Source organism: Populus nigra, chromosome 3, assembly GCF_951802175.1.
Source record: "Populus nigra chromosome 3, ddPopNigr1.1, whole genome shotgun sequence".
NCBI lineage: Eukaryota > Viridiplantae > Streptophyta > Magnoliopsida > Malpighiales > Salicaceae > Populus > Populus nigra.
The window spans coordinates 4396972-4423399 of NC_084854.1; the positions used below are offsets into that span (position 1 = coordinate 4396972).

At 31.5% G+C, this 26428-nt stretch overlaps 2 protein-coding genes across 5 annotated transcripts; one reads left to right on the plus strand and one right to left on the minus strand.

Annotated features, from left to right (window-relative positions):
• Positions 1–4867: 4867 nt before the first annotated feature.
• Positions 4868–8932, plus strand: LOC133688941 (protein phosphatase 2C 53-like). 4 transcript variants are annotated; one of them, XM_062108605.1, is made up of 5 exons: positions 4868–5163; positions 5971–6918; positions 7032–7349; positions 7458–7563; positions 8230–8932. In XM_062108605.1, the coding sequence occupies exons 2-5, from the start codon at positions 6031–6033 to the stop codon at positions 8562–8564; spliced, it is 1647 nt and encodes a 548-aa protein (XP_061964589.1). In that variant the 5' UTR covers positions 4868–5163; positions 5971–6030; the 3' UTR covers positions 8565–8932. The 4 variants fall into 4 exon arrangements, with proteins under 4 accessions (XP_061964589.1, XP_061964590.1, XP_061964587.1 ...); XM_062108606.1 differs by having other exon boundaries at positions 4868–5158; XM_062108603.1 differs by having other exon boundaries at positions 4870–5163; positions 5639–6918.
• Positions 8933–9266: 334 nt separating this feature from the next.
• Positions 9267–14912, minus strand: LOC133688940 (aminopeptidase M1). Its single transcript, XM_062108602.1, has 19 exons — positions 14627–14912; positions 14398–14543; positions 14225–14327; positions 13958–14144; positions 13779–13872; positions 13210–13363; positions 12998–13102; positions 12799–12915; positions 12611–12724; positions 12125–12307; positions 11711–11996; positions 11511–11632; positions 11329–11426; positions 10685–10862; positions 10487–10601; positions 10337–10404; positions 10156–10230; positions 9829–9906; positions 9267–9699 (listed from the first exon to the last, which is right to left on the minus strand). The coding sequence occupies exons 1-19, from the start codon at positions 14834–14836 to the stop codon at positions 9514–9516; spliced, it is 2619 nt and encodes an 872-aa protein (XP_061964586.1). The 5' UTR covers positions 14837–14912; the 3' UTR covers positions 9267–9513.
• Positions 14913–26428: the final 11516 nt, after the last annotated feature.

Sequence of the window (26428 nt, forward strand, 5' to 3'; positions counted from 1 at the left end):
TCCTTCGGCCCTCTTTGTTGAATCACACTCAATTGTCCACTTTGTTATGTTCAAAAAAAAAAAAAAAGAGTCATCATATGGCCCTTAACTAAAGAAATCAAGAAAATCGAGCTTGATTTCACACACGTCTACCAAATTTTATGTGAAAAATGGGTTTTGTACAGCGACGTTCCCTTAACCCCACCAAGAAAAAAAGAAGATTATAGGACTAAAAGTAGGTCAAATTTGATACATATTGCTTTACATGATTAGCTTAGATTAATCAATTTAGGTAAAGATTAGGCACCAAATCAAAGATTATGTCGCACTCAAGATGGAGTTGTACATCTATCATAACACTCAAAAGCTTTAAAAAATTGATCTGACCTTGCTGGTCTACCAAATCCAGGTTAATTAATATCTAAGCTTGTCTAAATCAACTCCGTTAAAATTTACTATGAGTGCAGGTCAGCGATTGCATGTGAAATTAACCTAATAGATAGTCACTGGTGGGCGTTCCACGCTATGTTTTTGTCAATTTAAATTTTTTTAATATAAATATTAATATTTAAAAAAAAACAAGAAAAATATAAAACCTGAGTCATTAATATAATTAAATAAAAGGCATAGATAGTAGATAAAGTGAGCAAAACCTTGGTAAATATTAACTATAAAAAATGAGTTGTTAATATCATATTAAGAAAGAAAAGAAAAAAAGTTTGTTGAAGACTCATCGTTGCTCTGTTATAAAATCCGCACCACCACCGGAAAAAAAAACTCATCGAAATGGTTCTAATATCATTGCAAAAGGCTAGATGACAACACCGAAAGAGATCGCACAAACTATCACTGAAAAGCAAACCAAATAAAATATCATGAAGTTTGTATTTCATGCTTATATGTAATCCATTAATTTAATTTAATTCAAAAACAAATTATAAAAAAAAAGCTAAATTTAATAAAGAACGACAAACAAAAAGACCTGAGATAACTCAAGTTGTCTTTTAAATTAGCGAGAAATCCTATAAATAGCAAATAAAAAATAATTGAGCTCAATATCCAATTAAATATATGCTGAAAGATGAAACTGAAAAAAAAATATGAGCTTAACAAAAGGAAAAAAATCAAGAAAACTTGGGCAAATCTCATAAAACTAGGTTAATCTTCCAAACTCGCAAATCATGAAATCATAGATTCAAATTCAATTAAGAAAATCAATTTCCAATTAATTTGATATTGAATGATGAAATCATAAAAAAAATATCAATTAAAAAAATCCCAGGGTAAAAGCATGATAATCAAAATAATGATAATTAAATTTAATAGGAAAAAAACTAAAAGATGATGAAATTGTTAAAAAAAAATTGATTTTAAAAGTTATTTAAATAAAACAATAGCAATAAGAAAATGAGAACCGAATTTGACAGATAAAAGAATTGATGAATGAAGATGGAATTGAAAAGCAAAATTCTAAATTTATAAATTATTTTAAATAAAATAAATATTAATAAAAAAACAAAAACCAAATCTAAAAGAAAAACAAATTGAAGGGCAAAGGGTTATGCGCGAAAGGAGGAAAGAGGAAAAAAAAAGAGTCACCAACACTAAACTGGAAATCAGTGGCTATGTTAAAGTTATTGTGGAAGGCGGTGTTTGGCCTCCAAGAGACGTTACATGCACCGCCTGAAGAATATTGATGTCTCCCACCCATGCTAGCTCGTACTTTGCACACACCAATTAAATTTTTTGTTTTAAGTTATATTATATATTTGTTAAAATATTAAATTTTTTCCCGTCAACTTGATTATAACTAAAAACAATGAAAATACAAAAAAAACCCTTGGAAATCAGTTAAAGAATTCTTGCTTATAAGGATAATTTAATCATCTTATTATGTTTTTAAAAAGTAGAAATAAAAAAAACTGGGACAATGATTAGATATTTCTTGTTTTTAAGAACAATTTAGTCATTTTACTATATAAAAAAACTAGTTGTTCCCAATTAATTTAATAATAATTAATGAATCATGTGAAAAGTTATAAGAAAAACCCAGGATAATGGTTAAATATTCTTTATTTTTTAGAGTAATCTAGCCATTTTATTATATAAAAAAATAATTGTTCCTAATTAATTTAATAATAATTAATGAACCAAAAAGTTTATATTAACCCCAATAGACGGTTGAGGATTTTATTTGGAAATAGCAAATTCATCATTGCATTGTTTCAATGCACATAAAAATAAATTTAGTGCTACAGTGAAACCCTGATGCAAATTATTACTTTTAATTTTAATTTGTTGTCTTCACGTCCTTCTTCTCCTTCTTTTCATTTTTGGGAATTACAGGTGTCGGATGTCAATATTTCTTCTCTTCCTTTTTCTTCCCAAGATTGTTGAATGATAGAATCTTTCCTCATATTATTTAGAGGACGTAGCTAATGGGGTGATTATTTTTTATTTAATTTGGTTTTTATTAAAAAAGTAATTAAACTGAATTTTTTAAAATATAAAACCAAAACCAGTTCAAACCGACCAGTTTTTGTTCAGTTTTTTAGGATAAAAACTGGTTCAAATCGGTTTGGCTTGGTTTTTCTAATTTGGCTCAGTTTGTTTCTTGTTTGGCTCGGTTTTTTTCCAGTTTTTTTGGGTTTGGGTTCTGTTTTTTTATTTCGGGCTTATAAAACCAAAACTGAACCGGTTGGTTTTTTCAAAATTTTAATCGGTTTAATAGATTTTTTTTCACGGTTTGATTTTTTGGTTATTTTTTTTATTTTCTCGATTTAATTGGTTTTTCAGTTTTTTTCTCACCCCCTAGATACTTCTGTGTTTTTTTTGACATCTATTATTATTATTATTATTATATCCTTATGCATTCGATGAACTGATGGAATGCAATAGATTTAGACATACAAAACTAAATTTTTAATTAGAAAAGGTAAGGTAGAAATGTGGATATGGAATAAGTTTCTCCTAGCATCTTATAGGTGCATGAAACTATAATATATAAATGAAGTTCTTGTTTAATTCTATATACCAAGCATTACTCGATAAAGTTTCTTCCTCTAATTAAAAAAGATTCGAATATTTTAAAATTAGAAATTGAATTAAAAAAATTGGGTAAAGTATACACCCTTTGTTCCTATAATTTTAATTTAGTTCTTTGATTATCAAAATTGGGCCCTTTTTTTTAATCATTTGCTAGATTTCAATGCATAATTTTCCTATGTCTCGACACAAAAATTAATGATACGTGATATTAAATATAACAAAGCTGAACCCTTTGATGAAACTTATGGTAAAAGAAAATAAGGGATCAAAAAGTTTGTACATAAATCTATTAAAAAATAAGATTGGAGGAGTTAGACATGGTATTAACACGTCAAAATGTGCAATGTGGAAGGTTTTTTTTTTAATTATTATTATTATTTATTTAGAAGTTTATATCAGTTTTTATCATTTCGACTAATTTTATAAATTCTAAAATTAATGACTATATAAGTCTTTAATAATCCTGAGATTTGTAGATTTAAACTAAAAATATTTAAAAAATAAATTTAAAATCTAATTAGTTAAGTAAAATCTATTAAAATTAATTATTATTATTACTTTGTTTGCGGCGGTGGAATAATACATTCACAAGAGAAGTCATATTTGAAGGTTGTTTGTTGTCAAATTATTAGCGGTCACGGGAGATGAATATGTCTTGTCCCGACAGAAATAAGAATATTGGAAAAGGAATTTTTTTGAATAAAAAAAAATTAGTATTTTTTTTAAATATTAAAAAATAACATAATTCTTTTTGCTATTTAGAAATACATAAATTTCAAAAAACAACTGTGACATGGTTAAAAATAATAATTAAAATATCAAAAATACATTGAAACTTTGATTACAATATTACTTATACTATCAAAAAAAAATATTTAAAAGATAAATTTAATAACATCAAAAAAGATTATTAGTAATAACTTGAGTGTGTCAAACATGTCGTCTCTGTATGACAGGTAGCTCACTCGAATCATTGTTGATGATCTTTCATAATGTAAAATTAGATTTTTTTTATTGATATTTTTTTATTAAATTGGTAATATAATAATCAGAATATTTTTGAGATCTTTTGCTTATTATTTTTTTCAACTCTCGCATTCCATTTCAATTTTTTTTATTTATTGTTGTTGTGTTACTGGAAGTCACAGATTTAAAAGTCATGATTTTCAACTTCCACATATATAATACATTATTTTACCAATATTTTTAAAAAACCATGCTAATAAACAAAAATAACCGGAAAAGAAAGCTTCCTGTAAATCTAAGCATCTCCAGGCTCACGAGTTGCTACAATACAGTATTATTTCATGTGAAAAAATCATCACATAAGCTGACAAAAACTCATTAATGTCTTCATGATAGAAGATGCCTCGAAAAGTAGTCTTTTGATTATTTATTTTATTTATTTATCTGGAATTTTGAGAATTGATTTAGAATGTAAAGGTCTTGAAATTGCCATGAATCATGAATGAGCTCGAGCAGATCATCTGGAGCATGGATGGTATTATTGTCTTCTAATCTTGTTTATTAAAAATATTTTTTTAAATTTATATTTAATTTTAGTATCAACGTATTAACACGAAAAACTCGAAAAAAAACACCATGTTGATATTTTTCCGAGAAAAACAAGTAGCAAATGTGAAGGGAAACGGCCGATTATCACTTGCACTTCACGTAAAAAGCAAGCCACAATCATCTTAAAATACAGCATGGCAATTTCCTCTTTTCCGCAAAAAGAACAAAAGCATTAATCATGATCTCAACTTTAAACTTGATTCTGCAGTTCAATTAAAGAAATTTAAATGGCAGCAAGAAAGAATGTCTATGTATTAAAGTGAAGAAACAAGCTGACAAATGGATTGGATTAGAGAGATAAAAAGGAAAAGGAGAGCTTTGGACGGGTGGAGATGCTTTATTATGCTCTTCAAGATTTGACACCTGTCCATTTCTCTCTGTTGTTAACTTTATTTTTCTTGATTTCCCATCTCATGTCCACCCTCTTTCTTGCTCTTTCAGCTTCCAAGACTTGAGCATCTCCCAGATATTATTAAATAGAGATATGCCCAAGGGCTTGGTAAAGAATCAAGCAAGCCAAGTCTTTTTATTTTAGCTGACAGTGTTTTTTTAGATGGTAAGGTGAGCAAGCACTACTCTCCATATCTTGTTTCTTGATCTCTTTTTATGGTTCTTGGTTCTGAAGAGAAGTTGTGAAAAGCGAAAGCCTCATTTACAGTTGACACAATTACGTAGTGCAGTGTCTTTGTTTTTTTCTTCCTTGTACCTTCACTTTCCTTCTTGCTTTCAAGATTAATTTTTGCAATTATTAGAGAGAGAAAGAGTGCTAATTTACAAGAGGCTGAGATGGGTTGCCTTAGATCCAGGGATGTGAGAAAGGGTAATATCTTTTTTAGGGTTTTCTTGTGATTATTGGGACTTTAAGTTTTCTTGGGTTCTTTCTCATGACCTTTTTTTTTTCTCTTTCTTGTGTTTAAAGACAAGGGGTTGGCTTCCAATTTAGTTGCTCGCTCTATTTTTCTTCTTTTTATGAGATTTTGTTCCTTTTTTTTGTGGATTTAAGGTTACTTTCGTGGTTGTTTCTCTCTCATTGTAGTTGATGGTGGTAGATAGAGAAGACTCCAGAGAAGAAGTTAATGAGACCATTAACAGGTCTAGCCCATCTACCTAGAGTCTCTAATTTCCACTAATGGAAATTTGGATCCGTTGCTGTTGACCAGATCTGACTAACCATTTCACTTTCATTAACTTTTAACTCACCCATATCTTTGCATCCTCTGGATTTGCCGCCTGATTTAGTTAAAGTATTGAACTTTGTTTTACCTTTTCCTAAAAGGCATGGAAAATGGTCTGTCAAAACCTCTTGCTCACATTCCAAAATCATTCTTGATAAGTGAAGGGTTGATGATTTTAGTTGAATAATGACAGGCTGTGTGATCTTGGAGGGGTTAGAGGGTAACTTTTTGTACTGCCCAGATAGTGATTTTGATGGAGGAGATGTATCCGGCGGTTGCAGTGCCATTTAGAGTAGGTAATTCAGCCTGTGAAAGTCCATCCATAGATACCCACATGGATATCACAAGACTTTTAATGGCAGACACGGCTAGCTTATTATCTGATACTGTAACTAAGGTTCCTACTGCTGGGGATAAGGATTGTAATTGTGGTGATTTAGACAATGAAGTTAAAGATACAGCGGCTCCAGCTTCAAAAGAGGACAGGGGAGGAAGAGGAGCCCCTTTGTTGGATATGATCTCTGAAACTGAAAGAAACTGGGTTGTTGGCGATGATGGGATAACACGGGAAAGTGAGGAAGATGATTCTTTGTCGTTGGAGGGTGATCCAATTCTTGATAGTTCTTGTTCTCTTTCAGTGGCTAGTGAGACAAGTAGCTTATGTGGAGAGGATCTCTTGAGTTTGGAGACCACCTCTGAGGTAGGAACACTGAATTCTGTAGAAATAAAAAAGAGCATTGGTGGTGTTGATATTGTTGCCAAGACAGCAGATTTGGGGGATTCAAACGTTGACACTGTTGTGAGCGATCTCCCTTCGGTGGCAGGAAGTGTTGAGGAAGAGGCTGGGGATGGATCTGATGCAAAGACATCTTCTGTGGTTCTTCAGTTGACTCTGGAAAGAGGGACCAGTGGAACAGTATCAAGAAGTGTTTTTGAAGTGGACTATGTACCCCTTTGGGGATTTACATCTATTTGTGGAAGGAGACCGGAGATGGAAGATGCAGTTGCTACTGTGCCTTATTTTTTAAAATTTCCTATTCAAATGCTGATTGGCGACCGATTACTTGATGGAATGAGCAAGTATTTGCCTCACCAGACTGCTCATTTCTTTGGAGTTTATGATGGTCATGGAGGCTCGCAAGTAACTTATCCTTTTTTTCTATGCTGCTTTGATTTTCTTCCTACTTTCAAATCATGTTGTTGCTTCCTTTCTAGAAGTGATTAGTTTACTTTCTGCTGGCTTTCTTTGTTTAGGTGGCAAATTATTGTCATGATCGTATCCATTCGGCTTTGTCCGAGGAGATAGAATTTGTTAAGAATGGCCTGAGTGATGGAAGTATTAAGGATAGTTGCCAGGAGCAGTGGAAAAATGCTTTCACCAATTGTTTTCTCAAGGTTGATGCTGAAGTCGGAGGAAAGGCTGGTGCCGAACCAGTTGCCCCAGAAACTGTTGGTTCTACTGCTGTTGTGGCCATTATTTGTTCATCCCACATCATAGTAGCAAACTGTGGAGACTCACGAGCAGTTCTTTGTCGCGGGAAAGAACCAATGGCATTATCAGTGGATCATAAAGTAAGAGCCTTTTACAACTGTAAGCTTGGATATTTTAAGTTTTAATGGTAGTAATAGACAGGAAAGGTGATCTTGTTCAATTGATTCTCTTGTTAAATCTTATCTTAGCCAAACCGAGAAGATGAGTATGCAAGGATAGAAGCAGCTGGAGGCAAGGTCATACAGTGGAATGGGCATCGTGTCTTTGGTGTTCTAGCAATGTCAAGGTCTATTGGTATGTTTTTCTACCCTGATTTTTTTCTGTTTCTTCCTTCTCTAATTAAGCCATGGCATCTGTCAGCAATATCCTTATCTGGTTTCTTTTGCATCTAAGTTAGTATTGTGCTCCAAATGGCTAATTTTGAAGGCAAGCATAAAATGACCACATTCACTTTCAAAAAGGACTCCATGGCATCCAATGACTATTCAACCATAGCTGTCTTTTCCCTCATCGTTGATTGTCTCTGGTAACAATTTAGGGGATGCATGTTCATAATCATAAGACATGGCAAGTTCGTACTTACTATCAATGAGATGCTTGGACATTCTTGGTGATCAGAAACAAATATTGGATTAATTTTAGGTGTTGGAACCTCTGGAGAATATGTCCAAGTCTGAAAGAATTTCCTTGTCCATGTCATCAAAGACAAGTAAATAGAAATACTTGGTAGGATAAGCAAGTGATCCATCAATGCCTGCTAATAATTTTTACATGTTAAATTTCTCTTTTTCCTACTTTGTTTATTTTCTTGGATAGTGAGTTCTTTGATGTTGAGGTATTTTTTGGCCAGTTCAAGGACTTGATGATTATGGGCATATAAATTTGTTAGTCTCTCTTTATGAAAATAAATGGATCATATAGCCTAAAACGTTATGAATCATTCTTGCTTTTGGATTGCAGGTGATAGATATTTGAAACCATGGATTATTCCAGAACCCGAAGTTATGTTTATTCCTAGGGCAAAAGAAGATGAATGTCTCATTCTGGCAAGTGATGGTTTGTGGGATGTCATGTCAAATGAAGAAGCATGTGATCTGGCACGCAAACGAATACTTGTCTGGCACAAAAAGAATGGCGTTGCGCTCTCCTCCTCAAGGAGCGAGGGAATTGATCCTGCAGCTCAAGCAGCAGCTGAGTTCCTCTCAAACCGTGCCCTTCAAAAAGGAAGCAAGGATAACATCACTGTAATCGTGGTGGATCTGAAAGCGCAAAGGAAGTTCAAAACCAAAACATGACAGTTTCTTTTGGCAGCTCATTTTGTATACCTCTCATCTGGTACGAGATAGTGTTGCCCGTCTGTTTTTCACCTGGGCTTTATTGCTAAATGGAATTAGATGCCTGTATGTATCTGTAGAACTCGCAGCATCCTAGAACTCTTCTTTAAACTGAAGAGTTGCCATCTACTGGCTAGTTCTGGCTATGTAAATCTTAGCTGCTTGTTGTAGGATAGGAGATCGCAACAGTTCGTCTTATGACATTATGGGCAAATGTATTTGTTATGCCTCCGAGTTGGAAAAGAAAACAAATTGCTCTGTGAGGTATTAACTTCCTATTATTTTAAGCATGTGCTTCTTAAAAAGGAATTAGATAAACTTTGGAGGTAGTTGCGAGTTTTGATGATGCCCGTCATCTCACTTTCTGTCTGGAGTTTTTTCACCTAGCTATTATGGAGTTTATGATCATCCTAATTAGTTCTACTGATGCAAAAATAGCAGAGAAGGCTCTGGTTGAAGGCAAGGAATGTGTGTAAAGTGGGCGACAACGAAGTTTCAGGTCATTGGCAGTGGTTTAGGGCAGCTCAGCAGCTTGATGCTATTCTCTTTTTCAGTCATCTTATACCCAAATGTATCGAGTTAAGATGAATGTCTCATGCCAGCCAGCCAGCCATGTTGTCAGGTTTCAGTTAATGAGTTCTCGATGTCCAAGTAACAAACAAATTCAGAAAAAAAAGACAACACTTTCGTTTCTGTGAACCTGTGTTTTGCAAGCTTGATGATACACTGCCAACTACTTCATAGCTAATGATCAAATATATCGAGTAGTTGATGAGAAAAACATAAATGCTTGCGATACTCAAGTCTCTTTACAGGCTTATTTTTCAATATCAAGTTCTTATTTTGACACAGTCCATTATTTTTCTTCCTCAAAACATAAAGCCACGACGCAAGCATGGGGAATTCATCCCTAGTATTTCCTGAAAGCCAATTCTTTCACAGCCTCGCCAAGTTTTGTTTCCTTCTGAATGCTTTGAACCCAATTTGCATTGATGTGCACCCGCTCAATGCTCTGCTTCAAGGTTCTAGAAATGGCAGGCTTCGTGCGGCTTGCAAAGAACTCCTCTACCTCCTTGGCCTTCTCAAATGAAGCAAACTGTAGAAGAGAGAACAACATAAGAACATATTTCAGAAAAATATTGTCCAGATATAAAATATTTACACTAGAAAAAACCAAAAGAAAATAAAGCTAGAGAAATCAATAGTATGAGAGTGCGGGGCGAACCGGTGAGACAATCATGCTGACAAAGCGAGTTAATAAAAATCCTGAACCCCAAGTTTTTGTAATGTGATCCCATTTATCCTGCGTACAAATAATATAACAAATTTTATTTTATTTTTTAAAAAGGGAATAAGAGGAAACAAAACCAATTAGATGAAAAGCAGGTTTCATATTGTTCTTCCAAGTAAGAGTTGCAAAGATGGTAATTCTGTGAACAACTCGTGCGCTGTCTTGGAAAACTACCCAATGTTGCAGATGTTCATGCTCACCAAACAACTTTACCATAAAGCTTCCCGATGCTTCTAGGATGACTAGCTTAGTAAGTATTACCTTCAGCCAAGCCCAAGCTGTTTCACGTCCTTCCTTGCTAACAGCAAGTCCAAAAACAGCATCTTGACTACGAACCTATATAAATAAAAAATGCACTCGTGGTCGTTAAGCTTCAAGAGATTTTACTTCTAGATGTGAAATGCTGACCTCAATAATTGTTCAAAAAAAAAAAAAACAAAACCTCTGATGTCAACAAAAAGTTGAGAGCTTCAAGAATTATGTTTGGATCTGGACAAGATGCTATGGAACCTGCAAAGCATTAAAACATAAATTTACCAGAAATTTAATGGTTCATATATCAAGCATTACTTTAGCAAAAGACAGTAAATACCAAGAATGCGCGTTTTCTCCTGGCTTAGATCAGTCTCTCTATAAACCTGTAGAAGAGAATCATAATCTGATCTGTTTGAAGTGCTGACTCTCTGCATTACAGCCACATATGCTGCCTGAAACCATAGTCATTGGCCATTAGGCACTATAAATGGAGGAACACTTGAATTTAATAATAAACTGCAAAAAGCTTACAAACCTTTCTTATATCAGGTGGGAGGAGTGGCGTATTTCTGTCCTCTAAAAATGCATGAAAGCGCCTACTTGCTTCATCCAGTGTCAGATCATGTCGAAAATAAGCAAGGGCAGTCAAAACTTCTCCTCTTAACATTGCATCCAAATGGCTTTCGCCTTGCTTAGGATCCCAACCAAGCTTCCTGCAAAGACAAATTGAACATTGGAAAAAATGGGAGCTAAAAGCATAAGAATTAAAGAAAAATTATGCTTTCTGGAATTGATAATGCTAGATATTTAGACCCATATATACACACATGCATATTGTGCTTGACATATTTATTTATATAGCTTGATATTTTGTTCCCTATGTGTTGGAGAATCCCTCCAGAACCAAACCTCTTGGTAGTCTTATACAAGCTTCTGTACCTAATTTCTTGCAGATTATGGGAAGTGACTTTGAATCTTTTTAGTTATGTTTTTATTCACAATACATCATCACAAGAACCTTAAAAGTGCAGGTTTGATGTTTTAATGAATATGGTAATGTTTTAATGAATATGGTGAGCATGATCTTGGATCCACATTTTGCTTTTGCGCCACTTATTGCAAATACATGTTCCAGTTGATACGGTGTACATGCTATAATTTCTAGTCGGTAAAACTTACTCTGCAGAAAACTGGAGAAGATTGATAAAAAATTGGTTAATGTCATCCTTTAGATCAGGGGTTGCATCTGCGGCAATCCTTCCAACTTTAGAACTTATCTGTGACGAGAAGGGATCTTGATCAGGACTAATAAAGTATTGAAATAAATTGAGATGAAAGATATATGTTGAGGTAAAAATTACATTAATCAAGTTAGATAGCACAATATACTCAAGTTCCTCTCTGTAAGCACCCATCAGTGTAAGCAAAGAGGTCAAAGATTGCTGACGAGCCATACAAAGGGCAAACGAATCATCCAAAATGCCTGTTAAAAGAATAACTGGGAGTTATTTTTCTCTTTTTCTTCACTTGTCAATGAGAAGCAATTTGTAATCCAAATTACCAAATCTGTCTGTTTCAGTGAGGTTCTTCTTCTCTATAGCACATCCAAGTCTAGCTCTGAGCTCCTCATCATACTTAACCCTATAGAAACCAGTCTGTTCCACATTAACTTTAATCCAAGAACTTCCACTCCCCACCTGGCAGGAACCCAGGAGTTCCTTGACATCTTGAGTTTCTGACTTTGTTTGCAATAAGAAACTCTTGAGTGCATCGTATGAACAGCAGCATAAAGTTATTGGGACAATCCATTGTCCATCTCCAGGGGCACCACTTGACAGGAATTGTGACTGCCAATTGTTACATTTGCTTGTTAGAGAATGAGTCTTCTAGAAGACAAAGCATTTGAATTGAAGTAAATTCAAGCTTTAAAAGAGAGAACAATAAAATAAATGTGTTGAAAATCAGAAAAGAAAACCTGTTCAAATTCCAATTTCTGATCCTTGAATTTGACAGATACAACTGGATATCCTTGCTGCCTCGTCCATGAATTCATTAGCTTGTTCACAGGTTCACCAGATCCCTCCTCAAGAGCAGCCCATAAGTCTTCTGTCTTTGCATTTGAGTACGCATGCTTTTTTATGTATGAAGCAAGTGACCTCTGATTTATATAGACAGGGCATAATTAATTATTTAAATCATGTTCACCTATAACATATGCAAGTAAGTGCGAGCATGCATATGCATTACTACAACAACAATAAGCTACAGTAATTGAAAATAAAAAGGTTGACTAAAAAGGATCAAGAGGCATGTTATGACAGACATTTATCAAATGAGCAACACATGCTATGCTTCTCTATGTCTCTGTTATATTGATGAAAATAGATATAAGAATAAAGATATAAAAGGCTGCTTCAATGGTAAAGATAAATCTTGAATTATGTCATATCAAAATATGAACCTGAAAGCTCTCGGCACCAAGATAGCTTTGTAGCATCCGGATAACAGACGCGCCCTTTCTGTAGCTTATTGCATCAAAAATTTCATCAATCTCAGAAGCATGATTTATGTCCACCTGGAGACAAAATTTTGGTTGAGATGAGAAATGCTAGAATGAAGTGATAGTGTGGAAAAAAAATGTCCATTTACCTCAATTGGGTGGGATTCTGCGAGGCCATCCAGCTTAAGACCCTCCGTACATTCATCAAGAAACTGGGTCCATATTTTCCAATCTGGGAACAAGCTATCAGTAGCTAGATAGCTCACCTGAACACATGCAAATCATTTATACATGATGCATTAACTAGCATCTGCTGCAACTGGTGTAAGAATAGAGCAAGAAATATACCCATGTAGCAAAACCCTCGTTTAGCCATAAATGTGTCCACCACTCCATTGTTACAAGATTGCCAAACCACTGGTGTGCTAGCTCGTGTGCCACAACAGTAGCAACCTGGACAGCAACCAAATTGAAAATAATTAAACGTCTCACCCAAAGCAATCATACATTATGTCAATAGAAGTCTGACATCCAAAACCAATTTTAGTCAATGGACCTACCCTCTGCTTGTTGGCAGCAGCAGAATGCTGATCATCATAAAGCAAGGCTGTTTCACGGTATGTAACTAAGCCATAATTCTCCATTGCCCCAGCAGCAAAATCAGGGATTGCAATCATATCCAACTTCGGAAGGGCATATGGCACAGCAAAATACCTGTGCCAATCAGAAGAGTTGGTTTAGCTTTGACAATCAAAAAGAACACTATAAACAACAAATAGGGCAAGAACTTTATGCCATAGGTGTTATAGTTTTCAGTTACTATTGATCTGTATCCATCTGTTGACAGCAGACACCTACAGCTAGTGGTCAAAACAAATCGGCTAAGACATAGTTTCAAACTAGTAGAGGCATGAACGTTAGTGATTTCCTTTTTTATCCATCCAATTCTGTTTAGAATCGAATTTTCAGTGAGCTATTGCAATCTTACCTCGCTGGCCCCACACCTATTTAGACTACCCCGCCACGTCTTTACCCCCGTAACTTGAATCTAATCACTCTACTGGACTGCCATACACGGCTAATGATCAATTAATTGAAAAAGGTTACTAATGAGGGTAATAAAACATACCCTTTAAATAACTCAAGCGTCTTCACAGCAACATGCAATGCAAAGTTCCCTTGTTTTGTTTTCCCAACTTGACAATATACACGAACTTTCACCCCTGTGAAAATTTTTATAACATCCCATCATCAAAACAGAAACATTAACAACCATAAAAATCAATTCAAATCAGAGAAAAACAGCACCATCAGATGTATGATCTTCCACATAATCAAACAGGCCAACGACAATTGCAACCAAATAAGTAGACATGATAGGCGTTTCTTGATATGAAACCTTCTTCAAATCTCCATTCACTTTCTCCTCGATAATCGGCATATTAGAAAGAGCCACAAGTTCAACTGGCACTTCCAATGTGATCTTGAATGTAGCCTACAAAACACCAGAAAACAACCATTAATAAAGAAAAAATAACACACTCACTCCAATTTTTGGGTTTTAAATTGACAAACCTTGCAAGCAGGCTCATCCCAACACGGAAAACATCTTCTAGCATCAGCAGGCTCAAACTGCGTGACGGCCATGTTCTTCTTCTCTCCATTAATCTCATAAGTACTAAACACAACCAGAACAAAAAATCATAACATAACTAAAAAAAACTACGATTTATTAACCTTTTTTTTACCTTCTGTAAAAACCTTTCATTTTGTCATTCAAAACACCATCAAATACAATGTCAAGAACCCCAATCCCAATCGGAAGCGTTTCCGCAAATTCCAACACCAATATCTCATCTGCTTCAACCAACTCAACTTTCACTGGTTGCAAAACCTGCTTTAATTTTTTTAATTGATTAATTATCAATCGCATTAATATTATTATTTATAAAAACGACATCGTATGAGGTCGGTTACCTTGGAGGAGGAGGAGTAGGAGACGGAAGCAGAGTTGATGGAGAGGTCAGCAGCGTTGAGGACGATGAAGTTGGTATTTTCAACGATATCGAGATCGATCGCGACGGAGCCAGCGAAAGTGCAGGCGGTTAAGTCGGGTTTGAGGTGGATGTCGTAGCGTTTAGGGATGGCGAACTTTGGGAGGCGTGCGTGTCCTTTGAACTGATCCATTTTTCTGTTTGTTTGTTTGTTTGGGTTTGAGAGAGAGAGATAGAGAGTCAGGGTGCGAGATGAGTAAGTGAAGATAACCGGCGGAACGGTGGGAATTTATAGAGCCGGTTTGGTAGTGTGGTAGCTGCAGTGGTTGTGATTTAAAAAAAAATATTTTATAAAAAATATTTTTAATTAAGATTGATTTAAAAAAATAAATATTTGGTTAAAACTGTGGTTGAAATTAAAATTAAAAAAAATAGTTTAATGTGTTTGATTAAAAAAATACTTTCAAATTGAGGTTATAAAATAATTAAATATATATATATATATATATATATATATATATATTAATATTAATGATTTTTAATTTAAATATTATAGATTTAACTACTGTTATTACATCATGAAATAAATAATATTAATATCAAATATTTTTTTATTATTCCATTAAACTATATGCAATGTCATCACATACGAAATCTATCCAACAATGACTATATTTTTCATGGTTTCTTAAGCGCGCAATAACAAAGACTGAATTTTTTGTTACGTCATCAAGTGATCTCCTTCTACTTTTTTGAATAGAACATAATAAAAATAAAAATAAAAACTGAATTTTTTTTAACTAGGCCGGACCCAGCAAGAACATAATTGGAATTGCGATCAAATTTCACAAATACTATGTCATCATGCGATATCCTTCTAATTTATGTAGTGTTATTGAATAATATTAAATACTAGTTTTCAAGTAAAACATAATTTTTTTAAAAAAAATCAACAATTTCATTACGTACAAAATTCATTCGGCAATAACTACAGTTTCCATGATTTATCTTGTGTGCAATAAAATTAAGTAAAATATTATCATGAATAAAATTGAGATTACAGTACGAGTAAATTTAATTCACCTTAAACTAATTTTTAAAAAATACAAAAAAAAATATTGTTCACGTGAACAATGCGATTGCAATTAATTAACTGCACTAGTTTTTCAAAAAAAAAAACTTTGAGTGCTAGCCAAAAAAAAAAAATTGTTCACTTAATGAACAATGTGCAGTGGAGCCATGCTCCACTATTGAAGTTCCTTTCCCACCATGAGAAGCAACAAAATGCTGCTTCGCAAAACCTGTAGTTTAATCTCTGATTTTAGTGGGTCCTACCAGCAAGATTTATTTTATTTTCCTTAACCAAACGCTGTCATGTGTGGCTGCCAGTGAACCTCACCCGCAGTCACACTCCCAAACAGCCACATATTATATAAAGCGTTCAGTACTAAAGACAACATCATTTTTTAGATGACGACGTTTTGGAATTTTTGTATTTGTTTTTATTTTTTACTTGAAGTATATTAAAATTATATTATTTATGTATTTTTTTAAATTTTATTTTTAAAATTAATATATCAAAACAATCCAAAATCATAAAAAATAATTTAAACATAAAATAAATTCATAAATTTTAAAAACTTTTTAAATGCAAAACAAACACATTCAGGCCATTTGAGATTACATTCCAAACAATATTTTTTTAATATTTTTAGATCATTTTAATATATTGATATCAAAAATAATTTTTCAAAAATAAATATAAAATATTATTTGATATATTTTTAAATAAAAAAAATACTTTAAAAAAACAACTACTACCACACTCTCAAACATCCAATTCATATATTATTATTATGAGGAATTTTTAATTTTTGTTCTGGATAAAAATGATTGATTGAGTTGGCCTGGTTAAATTTATTAAAGAAAATATAATAAAATAAAATTTATTTAAAATATTTTTCAATGTAAAAAAATATACTGATAATAAATTAAATTTTCATACTTGATTTTTCATATAAATTAAGAAATTTATTGATAATTAACATCTCATGTTACTATTATTTATGCACACATTTTTAAGAATACCCTTTTCCAATTATAGAGATCTTACAGATCGAGGTTTCATTAAAGGTACTGTAAGAGAAAATATATAATATCATGCTTTAATCAAATAATTATTTTGAGATAAATAAATAAAAAAGTTATATATATATTGGATAACCATTACAAAAATTTAGACTTCATAACTTTCGAGTATAGTCTCTTAATTTTTCATGAAACTTAAATTTGCTAATACCTTTTAATGTTTTTTTTATATATAAATAAATTATTTGTCTTGTATTTAAAGATTAAAAAATATATATATAAGAAAATGTAAGAATTTTTTAAAAATTTTATTCTAAATATGCATGTTTTTACTTATTATTTTTTTATTTTTTAGCATATTATCAGTACGATCACTTTATATAATTTATATTGAAATCTTAGCATGCATTAACTCCTATATTACGGGGCTTATATTAATTTTATTGTTTTTCTTTTCATTATTGTTTATATTTTATGAGATATATTTAGTTTTGTAACTTATCTTGACAAATTTTATTTTCTTTTTATTCTTCAAGATTTTAAGTTCTTTGAAAAACTAGTATGGTAAGTTCTTGAAGAATTAAATAAATCAAATATAGTTCTTGAAGAACTAGCATTTCTAAATAACTAAATAAATAGCAATCTTAAAAGTTTGATTTTTTTATATTCATAATTTTATTTAATAAGTTGTTTTCTTTTATTTTTTAGATAATATCGAATATGACGAAACTTGAATCTACCGCTCTTGATATATCTGAGAATAATTTTTTATCATAAATCCTTGATGCTGAGATTTATTTAGAAGCTATGAATCTTTAAGAGACCATCAAAGAAGAAAATAACATAGTCTTGCAGGATCGCACAAAAACAATAGTTTTCATTCGTTACCATCCCTAAATGATTAAAAGTTGAATATCTCATAATAAAATATCATTTTGTTATGCAGTAAAATCTAAAAGAAAGATATAACTACTAAATGTTTACTATATTTTTTTAAGCTCGTTATGATTAGTTGTATTTGAAGTTGCAAGATTTTTAAGCAGTTAATAAATATAGTTTGATTTTTTTTAATTATCTTATAGTTAAAATTATGTGGTGAAAATATTATAGATTGATATAATTTCCTTTGCTTTCTCGCACACTACATAAATTTCCGCCTCCAATTTTAAAAGATGAGAAATTAATTATTTTTATAAAATTTTAAATTTTAAATATAGATTCATTATACAACAAAGATGGGTTTTTTATACAATTTTATTTATGTTTTATTTCTAAATAAAGGTATTCTATCTTATTTACAAATAAACAAAAAAAATATAAATTATGCAAGCTTCGTCGAAATCCTACGTTTTTTCCTTTCGTTTGTTGCTTTCTTATTTTCTTTAACGTAGTAAATTACGGTTCACATTTTTTGGCAAGTCGCCTTTTATTATTTGAATAAATTTACAATTTTGTTTTCGAATTTTAATTTTATTTTACTTGGTCAAATATGACCTACATAAGGTTGCATACACTTGATAGTTTCTATAATTAAAAGCAGTCAACCAACAAAGTTTTTGAATTTATAAAACAGTTAAATAAAAAAATAAAAGTGCACATACTTAAATAAAAAAAGATTATAAAAAAAATTAAAATGCTTATGAACATTTGACGTACACACTAGCTTACTACATATCAATTTAATGATAATATCAGTATAATAATCAATAGAATATAATATAAGCATCTAATTAATAAAAACTACACACTCAAATAATATAAATAAAATATAAAAATTCAAATAAAAAACTGAAAATTAACACATTAAATATATAATAACAGCTAATATCAATATAATACTTAATAAAATATAATATAAATTTTTGATATTAACACATCAAAACTATATATATAAAAAAACTCCTACCCTGTCCTTTTATTATAATAACACAGCTATTATAACCATCTAGGTGGTGGCCTAGTGGTAAGAGCTTGGGACTAAGGGGTTTGCTCCCTCTTAGGTCTCAGGTTCAAACCCTATGGCTGCTCATATGATGGCCACTGGAGGCTTACATGGTCGTTAACTTCAGGGCCCGTGGGATTAGTCGAGGTGTACGCAAGCTGGCCCGGACACCCACGATAATCAAAAAAAAAAAAATAATAATAACACAGCTATTATATGAAATTTACTTTTACTTATTCCATTCTCAGTACTGAGAGGGATAAAAAGTCACTTTATTAAAGGTAGAATATTTGTACCCATAACTACATTATTACTAGCCGAAAACAGCATCGTTTTGAAATTTTAAAAAGTGAAAGCGACGTGTGTTTCCTTGAAATTGGAATAAGTTCTTGCTTCCCGGGAGAGGAATAATTTTTATTATCATCAGGTTATAGGATATTTTATATATATATATATATAGAAAAGCAAGCTACGAGGGGCTCAATGTTTAATTATAAAGAAAAGAGAAGGAGGTTAGATGGAAGATTTTGATTAGAAATTGATGCATTTTATGAGAAAATAAAACTATCAATAAACTATAATGACTAAAATGTAGTAAATTATATAGTTAACTCTTTTGGTGTTTGGGCACGGTGTTTTTTAGGGGCATGGTAAAAGTTGCGTTTTAAAGTGTTTGTTATTTAAAAATATATTAAAATAATATTTATTTTATTTTTTAATTTTATTTACATCAACACATTAAAATAATTTAAAAAATAAAAATAAACTAATTTTAAACATTTTTTAAAAAATATTTTGGACGAATTATATATTAACCGCATTACTAAACACGCCATTATCCTTCATATTTGTACTGCTATGGGGATATCGATGGCAGTCTGCCAGCGAGCAGTCCATTTTGGGCGTGCAGGCTTTGCTGGATTGAAATCTCACCCCGTCGGCTAATCACGTGAAATTTACCCTTCCTTATTCCATTCTCACTAGTGAAAGGGAAAAAATGTCACTTTAAAAAGGAGGAATATTTGTACCCTAACTACATTATTACTGCCCAAAAACAGCATCGTATTGGAATTTTAAAAAGAGAGAGGCTACGCGTGTTACCTCGAAATTGGAATAAGTTATTGCTTCACGGGAGAGGAATCCTTTTTCTATTATTATTATTATTATTATTATTATTATTTAGTTAATTAATTCAACGGATCCTAAAATTAATAACTATTTAAGTTTTAAATGGTTGTAAGGTTAATGAGATTTGAACTGGTGATTCCTGAGGAGCAAACTTAAAACATGACTAGTTGAGCTATACCTCTCAATATTAATAATTCTTATTATCAATGATGATATATTAACCCGTACTTTATAGTTTTGCAGCATAGATAGAATATAGCATCGTTTGAAAACACGATGCAACACGTGAGACATCTCTTAACAACCCAACATAGCTTTAAAATAATTAGGCATAAGTCTTACACCATTGATTTTCATGATTTGGTACCACCATTTTAATGGCACTACTTTTTTTTATAACTAGGGACCATAAAAAAGACCTTTTTTGGGTTGGGTTTTTCTTTAGTTAATTTTCGGGTTGCTTTCATGTGGATTTATGTGGAAAAAAAGTTGTAATTGGGACTGAAAAATTTAGTATTTTATAGCTGTTATTGAGGCTGGAGATGATAGTGATTTGGTTCGTTGTGTCTCTGCCCATGTTCATGGCTTATGATTCATGAAGATTTGTCTTTCCAAAAACTTCACCATGTAAAAAAATCAGTTCCAATCACATTTACAAGTTCCTTTGATAACACTAACTATGTAAATAGAAAGTGTGGAATGGAGATGAAGATTTTTATATGTTCATTGGGCAAATCTTTTATTTTTGTTATTTCACTGTGAGAATTTTCAATTTTTTCTATTCAAACGCTTCTATTAGATTTCTTTAAATATATGTCAACATGCCTATTAAATTACATATGTTACATTGACTTGCACATCAAATATTTATTTTTCTGATCGGGTTTTTGCACTTTAATTTTTTTTATTCGAGCAAACCTGTGTATGTTTATGTATTTTTTTTATTTAAATGTTTGTGCTTTCAAAAAATTATTAATCATGTATATATCATTTTGACAATATTTCTAACGAAGTCAATTTTTTTCTTTATATATATATGTGTGTGTGTGTGTGTTAACTTTCTAAAATATCATTTTGACAAGATTTTCACTTCAAAACCACAGAAATTTTATTCTAAAATGCCCTTATAATTCAGACAAATTGAAGGCTTTTAAAATGGTACTTGAAATCTTTTAGATTTTTTTTTGGATTTTTATTAAACTTGTTTGGCTAAATATAAAAACAAAGGTAGATTAAAAATTAAGAAAAAAACATTAGGATATGTTAGGCAAACACGCTTTTAGTCTAAGAAATGGGTCAGTTAGACCTTAGGCCTGAGGCCAGTCCAGTTGGGTTAGGCCGACCGAAGGCACAACAATTTCTTTTCTTAAACAAAAAAGATGCCCTGGACCCAGCCCCATCATATGGGTCGGGTTGAGCCCATCTTAACCTTCGTTGGCAAAAGCCAACAGATGCAAGATGTGAATTAATTCATGTCATGCATGCAATAAAAGAGAAGATGCAGGAGCTAAGGATAATTACCTGGCATAAGAGAGAGATGTTACTACCATTATTGGTCTATTGACGTGGCTGAGACGCTGCTAGAATTGCTCTGAGCGTCAATCTAGGAGGTTATGATGTAAAGGTTAGAATTGCAAAAGGGAAGCTTGCGGCGCTGGACTTGGTTAAGGTGCAGTCACTCACAGTGAAAGGGGTTGCTATTGAAGGAAAAGCATGACTGTTGGTATAAGAGGTTGGTGTTGGTGAAAGAAAAAATGGTAGGGAGATTTTTGGTGGTGAAAAGGAGATGTGGGGAGGTTGATTTGAGAGGGAGAAGAAAAAAATGGTGTAAATAATGATTTTTAAACTCTCTTTTCACTCTGATTTCTCCTCCCCTGATGCACGAGATTCACCCTTATTTATAAGAAATGAAAGATGGATATTTGATCTTTATTGAGAATAAATCTTGGCTTTTAATTCAAATAGAAACGATCTCAATCATTGGGAAAAAATCATCATCACAAGTTGTAAAATTTGGCTGCAAAGGTTGATCAGGTCAGCCCTTTTTGGGCAGCGTCGTAGTGGCTACATAGGCAAACAACCAATAAGAATTACACTGGGGTGTAGTATGATGTCAAACCATGAGAGTGGTGTCTTATTTGTCTTATTTGATGTAAAGATTAGGCATTAAATGCCCTTGAAAAGTAGCCACCCGATCAGCTTTTCAGGTACAAAAGGTTAAAGATGATGAACAGTAGTCGGACGACAAGTCGCCTGACACCTTTTTTTTTGTTTTTGTGTTGCTCAAAACGACATCGTTTTGTACCAAAACAAATTGTTTTGGTTAAAATGCATCGTTTCATTTAAATGAAGCGATGTTGTTTTGATATCCTTAGGGATTTGACTAAAATTTCATTTAGTCCCTTTTCTTTTGATTTTTTTTAATTGCATCCCTAATTGACTTTAAAGTTTTAATTTTATGTGATTTTACCAATGTAAAAATCAAATATCAACCTTGAAGTTCAACTCCTTTTCATTTTGATCCTTGATTTTAGATTTATGCAAATTGATCATCAATTGACCATTTAACTTTCAATTTGCTTCAATTTCACCCATATTTTCAACCAAATTGAGTCATTGAAGTTTAACATCTTTTTCAAAAAGATCTTTGGTTGTGAATTTCTCCAATTTAACCCTTAATTGAATCTAAATTTTGATTTTCTTGTAATTTTATCCATGATTTCAATCAATTGACTTTGTAAAAATTAAGTATGGTCATCTAAAATTCCAATATTCTTGATTAAGCCTAAATTGAGCTCCCAAACTTAATTATTCACTAATTAAGTCTTTAATAAAAATTTATTTGACCCATTAAAAGTATAATTAAGTCATGACACCTAATTAAATCTTTTATTTTGACTCAAATTAATTCTTAAACATAACTAAAATTTTAATTTGCTAATGATTAAATTAAACTGGCCTATTAAAAATCTAATTAAGTCCTTTGACTTAATTTTTATGTAGATTCATCTGATAATCATTTTTAACCTTGACTTTGTATTGTTTCTTTAGTCTTAGATATAATGTGGTATGATTAGGCTTTCAATTTTGTCTAAAACTCTAGCTTGGTTCTTCTATACATTTGAAACCTTTCTCAGCTTTCTTTTGCTAAATTTCTGGTCTTTTTATTGTTGTTATTATTATTATTATTATCATTGATTTTTATTTTAAAAGAAAAAAGGTAAAAAAATTTTTGGGGGAAACCCAAAAATAGGTTATGACACCTTTCAAAGTAATAAGAACTAGCATCCAAGAGTTTTTTTGTACTCTCACCCTGGTTTTTTTAGTTGTACTTAAGTCAACCGAGAGACAATTTGATATTTTAATAAATATAAAATATAAGTAAAAAAAAAGTGATTAGTGTGTGTGATACACGTGTTAGCGTGTAGAGAGCCTCTGTTGTCTTTAGACGACATGTGAGTCATCTCCTGACAACTAAGCATAGCTTTCACGGTGGTGTTGGGAGCATCGCATCGAGTTTTTCTAGATGGTAGGGCGCGTGTTGGTGGAAGATCAATAATGGGACTTTGGCAGACTATTTTTCTTCTCCTCTCTCTCTTCTCTCTCCTCGCCTTGAGTTTTATGTCTACTCTTCCAAGAATAAAATGTGTTAGAAAAAAACTTTAGATTTATTAACCTTTGTTTATCTTATGTAAAAACCTTTTATTTTGTCATTCAAAACAGCATCAAATACAATGTCAAGAACTTCAATCCCAATTAAAAGCGTTTTTGCAAATTCCAACACCAATATCTCATTTGCTCCAACCAATTCAACTTTCATTGGTTGCAAAACTTGCTTTAATTTTTCTAATTAATTAATTAACAATTACATTATTATTATTTATAAAAATGACATCTGGTGAGGTTGGTTACCTTGGAGGAGGAGTAGGAGACAAGCATAGTTAATGGAGAGGTCAACAATGTTGAGGACGATGAAGTTGGTGTTTTCAACGATATCCAGATCGATCGCGATGAAGCAAGCAAAAATGCAGGCATTTAAGTCGGTTTAAGACAAGTGTTATAGTGTTTAGGGATGGTGAATTTTTAGAGGCGTGCTTGTCCTTTGAACTAATCCATTTTTCTATTTGTTTGTTTGGGTTTAAAAGAGAGACAGAAAGTCAAAGAGTGTAAAGAGTGTGAGAGGCGAGTCAAAAATAATATATGACATATGCTTATGTGCAGATGTATTTTTTAAAAAATTAATAATGAAAGATCTTAATGGTTAAATATGTAAATGATATATTTGAATTGATACAGAAAATTATCATTGAACATGTTGAAAGTAAGAATTAAAAAAAAGAGAAATGGTTGTTTCTGAATTTCAAAGAGTAATATTGATCAATGGATAAATTGATTCGCTGGGGTTACCTTGACAGTTGGGCCACTCACTTGAGCTAAAGAAGGGACTTCATATACATTAAATAGGTACCTAATGCCAATAAAATTTTCAAGTTATGTTATTGTTATTATTGTTGAATTTCATTCTCTCAGTCTCGATATTATTATGAAAAATAAGTAAATAAATGAATAATGGAAAAAAAGAAATATATGGATGAAAAAACTTGATTTGGTATTCCTAATAAAAGGCTAATGATATCAAATGACCTTTGATATTGATATTAACAAATGATGAATTATATTTTAAAAAAAATTATTATCTATTCCGAGTTTGGATAGCTAATGATATCAATGAATTACATTGATGTCAACATTTACATAGAATTTGATTAGCTAATTCGGGGTGGAATAACCGATGATGTCAACGGGTTATATTGATATTGGCATTGGTGTGGACCTTGATTAGTTATTCGTAATTAGAGGTTTAAGCGGTTGGAATGACATTCCTTAGGAGGTAATTGCTTCTTTTGATTTTAATTTTCATCCAATGTTTATTAATTTCTTTAAAAAAAAAATTAGGTTTCAATATAATATTCTCTTTCATGTCGCATTGGTATTGATAATATTGTTATTAAAGTTTCAATATATCTTTAAGATCTTTTTTTCTCTCTCTCATTTTTTCTCATTATAATTTATGTCAGCTTTTTTAATAATTTATTTGAAAAGTTTTGTTTCATCCGACATCTTAAAATATTGCATTTTCTACTTATAACATGTACAAAACTTTTCTATTTCACTAACAATATTTTAAACTATGTTACTTTACCATATTTTTTAATGCAGCTTAAAGACATTATATGAATAACATAAAATCGACATCATTTTAGAATATGCATATGCTTTTTTAGTACAAAACAAGGCTAATATAAACTTTCCAATACACACCTCGACTAATCTCACGGGTCCTGAAGTTAACGATCATGTAAGTCTCTAGTGGCTCTAAGAGGACTCAAACTTATGATCATTGGAGAGCAAACTCAAGGCCTAACCAGTTGAGCTACACCGCTCAGGGTTCACATGTGATGTACTTAATTATATAATAACTATGTTAGACCTTTACTTTTGATGAATGAATGTAAGCAAGCTATTTAAATTAAGATGTTTTCATAATTTTATGCATATGTTTGATTTATAATTTCCTTATGATACATGATTATATATGAATATTTTCTTGAGAATTTGGGTGAAATAATGAGTAACCATTACTGAGGTAAGATCCAAGATGGATCTTAAATAGAAAATATGAATTAAAAGTGTAGCAGGTTTTTTCGATAACTTGGGATCTCCAGTTTTAAAGGAGACTCCACTAAAATTCGATAAATAAAAAAATATCTCATGTTTTAACAAGTATAATTATGTTTGTGTTGAACGGTATTTAGGAATGTTACATTAAAATAAAATGTATCATTACTATAATATATTTTGGTCATCTCTACTGATCAAAAAATTAGTCTTAAATTTTGGATCCGGAAACCAAATTTCAACATATTTTCACCTAATAACACCTTCTTAAATATCCTAAAAACCTTAATAATTTCAACCTTAACACACCCTTTGATTATTTTAAAATTTGAAAATCAAATTGAATTAAAAAGCTTTATGGGCTCTTATCTATTTTCATGATTAACGAACAAATCAACCTTCATTGCATTAGAAATATACTAAAACTACTCAGCCTTTCACTGTAGCAATCCACAATGAAAGGTTGAGTTGTTTCTTCTTCTTTTTTTTTAAGTTTTTTTTTAAGCTATTTTTTTAATTTTTTCTTTTTTGATGCCTTTAGTTTTTTTTTCTTTGTTTTTTTCTTTTAATAAATTTTGTTTTGTTTAATTTTGTTTAAGCTATTTTTTTCAGTTTTTCTTTTTTGATGCCTTTAGCTATTTTTTTATTCTTTGTTTTTTTTCTTTTAATAAATTTTGTTTTGTTTAATTTAGTTTGTTAATATTAATATTTTTTTAATTTAGTTATCAGACTTTTATAACATTGATTCCAGGTTTAATAGGTTAACTTAGTTTCACGAGTGAACCTGAATTTTTTTTTCTTTTTAATTAATTTTTTTTTTGTTTACTTTAGTTTGTTAATGTTAATTTTTTTTTTTCTATTTAGTTATCAGATTTTCATGACACATATCTCAGGTTTCACGGGTTAACTCAGTTAATTCTGGATTAACCCGTCCATTTTTTTTTGTTT